We start from the raw sequence: 4,083 nt of genomic DNA, 5'->3' as shown, positions 1-4,083 counted from the left end.
CCTGTATTTTAATAGAAATTTGACCATGTTCCCTCCTCTCTCCCTCGGCCCCAACCGCTGCCCTCTGCACTTCCCCCGCGAGCCCGCCCTCCGCCTCCCCTTAGCCTCTCACACGCCCCCTCGGGGTCCTTGCTCCAGTCCCTCCCCAAGAATCTCCCGGCCGCGGGCGCCCATTGGCTGTGCGCGGGGAGGAGGCGTGTGCCCGGCCCGGCGAGTTTCATTGAGCGGAATTAGCCCCGATGACATCAGCTTCCCAGCCCCCCGGGCCGGCCCAGCTCATTGGCGCGGTGGCCCCTCCAGGACCTGCACTTTGTGCCCCGCCCCCGCCGCGGCCACCGCCGCCGTCGCCGCGGCCACCGGGTTATAAAAACCCTCCGAGCCGGGAAAGGTGCGGATGCGTATTATAGACCGACGCGACATCAGCGCCTTGGGCCGCTTCTCTGCTGCAGCTTTTGGGAACGAGCTCCTCTAATTGCATCCACAGTAAGTGTCCCCGCCCCCCAGCAACTCCAGCCGACATCCCAGGGACAGACGCCCCTCACTTCGGCTGCGACCCGGGAAGCTCCGTTAAAGGGGACGCAGATCCCTCCCCTGCCCGCCTGTTCTCCTGAGCGGCTTCGCTGCTCTGACCCTTCCCACAGTGACCGCAGCACACCTTTCGCCCAAAAGCGAGAAGTCGGGGCAACAATAGCTTCTTCCGCCCAAGTCCCGGTCAGCTGGCGAGCCCCCGGCTGGCCCCGGAGACAGCGCGTGGAATCTGGGCCCGGCGTGGGCGCTGGGTGCCGGCCTGTGAGCGTGTGTGTGCTGCGCGCTGTCGATGGAGATACGGTGGATGCGTTTGAGGAACCAAATAAATACTTCTCTATTTAGATCTCCACCTTCCCAAAGAAAAGCCCTCACTTGACACTCTTTCATTCCAGCCCTGGAGATCCTGCCTCCCCATTCCTAATAAAAGGCATAAAAACCCTGAAATGCCACCCTCACTGAGGGGCACCCCATCCTCCCTGGATTAAACCACCTGTGGATGAGAGCGGGGTGAGGTAGCAGGGAGGGAAAAAGAGATGACTTTAGCGCACCCGCACGCCGCAGGAAGGAAGGCCAGAGACAGCTAGGTGCACCAGAAGCGACCGGCCACACGCGCCTGCACCCCGCGCTGCGGTGCAGGCGGGAACAGCTTTTCTGTCTCACTGACCGAGTGCCTCTCGATCTCGGTCTCGATTCTGATCTCTACCTCTCTCGTGTTTCTTCTCCTCTCCGCAGTAGGCGTCCGTGGAAGCTCTGAGGACCGAGGGAGGGAGGACCCTGCCAAAGCTGCGACTATCCCTTGGGGCCATGGACTCGGACGCCAGCCTGGTGTCTAGCCGCCCGTCGTCGCCAGAGCCTGATGACCTTTTCCTGCCCGCCCGGAGCAAGAGCAGTGGGGGCAGCGGCTTCACGGGGGGCACCGTGTCCTCGTCCACGCCTAGCGACTGCCCGCCAGAGCGGAGCGCCGAGCTGCGCGGAGCCATGGGCGCGGCGGGCGCGCACCCGGGGGACAAGCTGGGCGGCGGTGGCTTCAAGTCATCCTCGTCCAGCACCTCGTCGTCCACGTCGTCAGCGGCCGCGTCGTCCACTAAGAAGGACAAGAAACAGATGACTGAGCCCGAGCTGCAGCAGCTACGCCTCAAGATCAACAGCCGCGAGCGCAAGCGGATGCACGACCTCAACATCGCCATGGACGGGCTGCGCGAGGTCATGCCGTACGCGCACGGCCCGTCGGTGCGCAAGCTCTCCAAAATCGCCACGCTGCTGCTGGCGCGCAACTACATCCTCATGCTCACCAACTCGCTGGAGGAGATGAAGCGACTGGTGAGCGAGATCTACGGCGGCCACCACGCCGGCTTCCACCCATCGGCCTGCGGCGGCCTGGCGCACTCAGCGCCCCTGCCCGCCGCCACCGCGCACCCCGCGGCCGCCGCCCACGCGGCGCACCACCCGGCGGTGCACCACCCCATCTTCCCGCCGGCAGCTGCGGCCGCCGCCGCCGCTGCAGCCGCCGCCGCGGTGTCCAGCGCCTCCCTGCCCGGCTCCGGCCTGTCTTCGGTCGGCTCCATTCGGCCCCCTCACGGCCTGCTCAAGTCTCCGTCGGCGGCGGCGGCAGCCCCGCTGGGGGGCGCGGGCGGCAGCGGCGGGGGCGGCGGCGGCTTCCAGCACTGGGGCGGCATGCCTTGCCCCTGCAGCATGTGCCAGGTGCCGCCCCCGCACCACCACGTGTCGGCCATGGGCGCCGGCAGTCTGCCGCGCCTAACCTCCGACGCCAAGTGAGCTTGGCCGGTGCAGGCGCGTTCTGGCGAGCGGGGCGGGAGGGGGCGGGTGGGGGGCGGAGGTTGCGCGGAAGCAAGGGCTGGCCGGCGCTGGGCCCTGGGAGCTCAGTTCCAAGGAGGAGCGCGGCACCGTGGGCTGGGGGTGGGGGCAATGGTGAGGACGCAGCACCCAGGAACGGAAGCAGTGGAGGCGCGCACTGCACAGTGGGGAGTGACAGGGGCATTTGCTCCGGGACCTGGTTCAACCCCCTCTGGCTTTAAACAGCGCTGCTCGGGTAGACACCGTTTTATATGAAGGCACAGCTACGTGCATCCCTTCCTCCAAACCCCCCTTCCCCCGAAAAAGAGGTGATTCTAAAAACTGTAGTTTCCCTGAGAACTTGGCCTCACACGGCCGGGGCAGCCCTTGGTTATACCGGGGAGGAAAGGAGGGAGGGGAGCGTTGGAGACTTCCTTTCCTGCCTCCTCTCTGGGCGGGAAGGAGACTCTCAGCCACACTCCAGAAGCGGCTGTCCGGGCCTTGCCCTCACGGGTCGTCCCTGGCCCAGGGCCAGGGGTACCAGTTGGTCAGAAGCTGGTATTTGGTACCAGAAGCACTTACGGTCGTGTCCAATCTCCATATGTGGATAAACCCACAGCTGTCTCAGAACTGTTACCGTTCCTCCCTGTCGCTCCTATTGGTTTGGGGGCTTGTGGCTTTCTAATAAAATCTGTCGATGTTCCTTTTTCAACAGTATGAGCAAGCTTTATAGACGATCAGAATAGAACCACTTGTGGATTGGAATAACCTAAAACTGTCGACTTTAGGTGTGGGTGTTTTTTTAGTTACTTTAAAGTAGAATCTCCCTCCCTTCCCGTTCTTTCCATCTCTGAGCACAAAGTGATTTGATTTCTTACCTGACTCGGAGCAGTCATTTCGGTACCCGAGGGTTTGACAGAACTCAAAGGATGTTGCTGTGAATATAGTTTTGGTTATTTGGGGAGTTCTGTTGGCTTTTTAGTTTTTTCTTTCTTGGATGTGTAAATATCAATAACGAGGTAAGTGCGTGCTGCGGAGCTGTTTGCTCACGTGACTGCCAGTCCTACACCCTCACCCCCCAGTCTAAGCCGGGTCTCTTCTATATTGGTTTCTTTTTGCCAGTTTAACACAAATGACAAACTCCTCCGTGCTTCCTGTCTCCCGCAAACCGCCTGGGCGCTACCGGAGTTGCAATATGGGCTTCACGGCGTCTGCACGTAACATCCCGCTTCTGATCGCTGCCCCTGGCAGAGAGTGTATCATCTGTTTTATTTTTGTAAAAAGAAAAAAGTGCTAAATAATATTTATTACTTGTTTGGTTGCAAAAAAATGAAATAAATGATCGAGTGTTGAGATTTTAAATAAAATTTAAAGTAAGTCCGGTGTTTTCCAGCCTTGTGGGTGGGAGGAGGTGCGGGGAGCCGCCTGGGGAAGGGGGTGCAGGATTCCATCCCTTTGGGCCGGATTTGGGGACCGTTCTGCTGGTTTTGCCCTGGAGAAAGATAAAAGGGTTGTTTGCCTATTTTCCTCCCCCGTAACAAACATACTCGCATTCTCTTTAAAACACGTTCTGAGCACATCCTCCGGGTGCCTCTCACAACTCACTTGTTTTTATTTTTATTTTCTAACGCCTAATCCGGAACTCCTCTTCCCTTTGGTTGAGGATTATGTTAATTGAAAGTGAAAATTTCCCTCCCTGCTCGAGGAACTTTGGGCCTCTGGAGTGAGGCCCGTGCCTTTGACTGGGGGGTCCGGGCGCTC

At 60.2% G+C, this 4,083-nt stretch overlaps 1 protein-coding gene across 1 annotated transcript; it reads left to right on the top strand.

Annotated features, from left to right (window-relative positions):
• Positions 1-1,039: 1,039 nt before the first annotated feature.
• On the top strand, positions 1,040-2,304 carry OLIG2 (oligodendrocyte transcription factor 2). Its single transcript, XM_022552847.2, has one exon. The coding sequence runs from the start codon at positions 1,333-1,335 to the stop codon at positions 2,302-2,304; it is 972 nt and encodes a 323-aa protein (XP_022408555.2). The 5' UTR covers positions 1,040-1,332.
• Positions 2,305-4,083: the final 1,779 nt, after the last annotated feature.

This window comes from Delphinapterus leucas, chromosome 4, assembly GCF_059928025.1.
Source record: "Delphinapterus leucas isolate spDelLeu-1000000601 "Yukka" chromosome 4, BTC_Dleu_Yukka2, whole genome shotgun sequence".
Taxonomy (NCBI): domain Eukaryota; kingdom Metazoa; phylum Chordata; class Mammalia; order Artiodactyla; family Monodontidae; genus Delphinapterus; species Delphinapterus leucas.
This window is presented reverse-complemented; position numbering and strand designations above follow the sequence as displayed.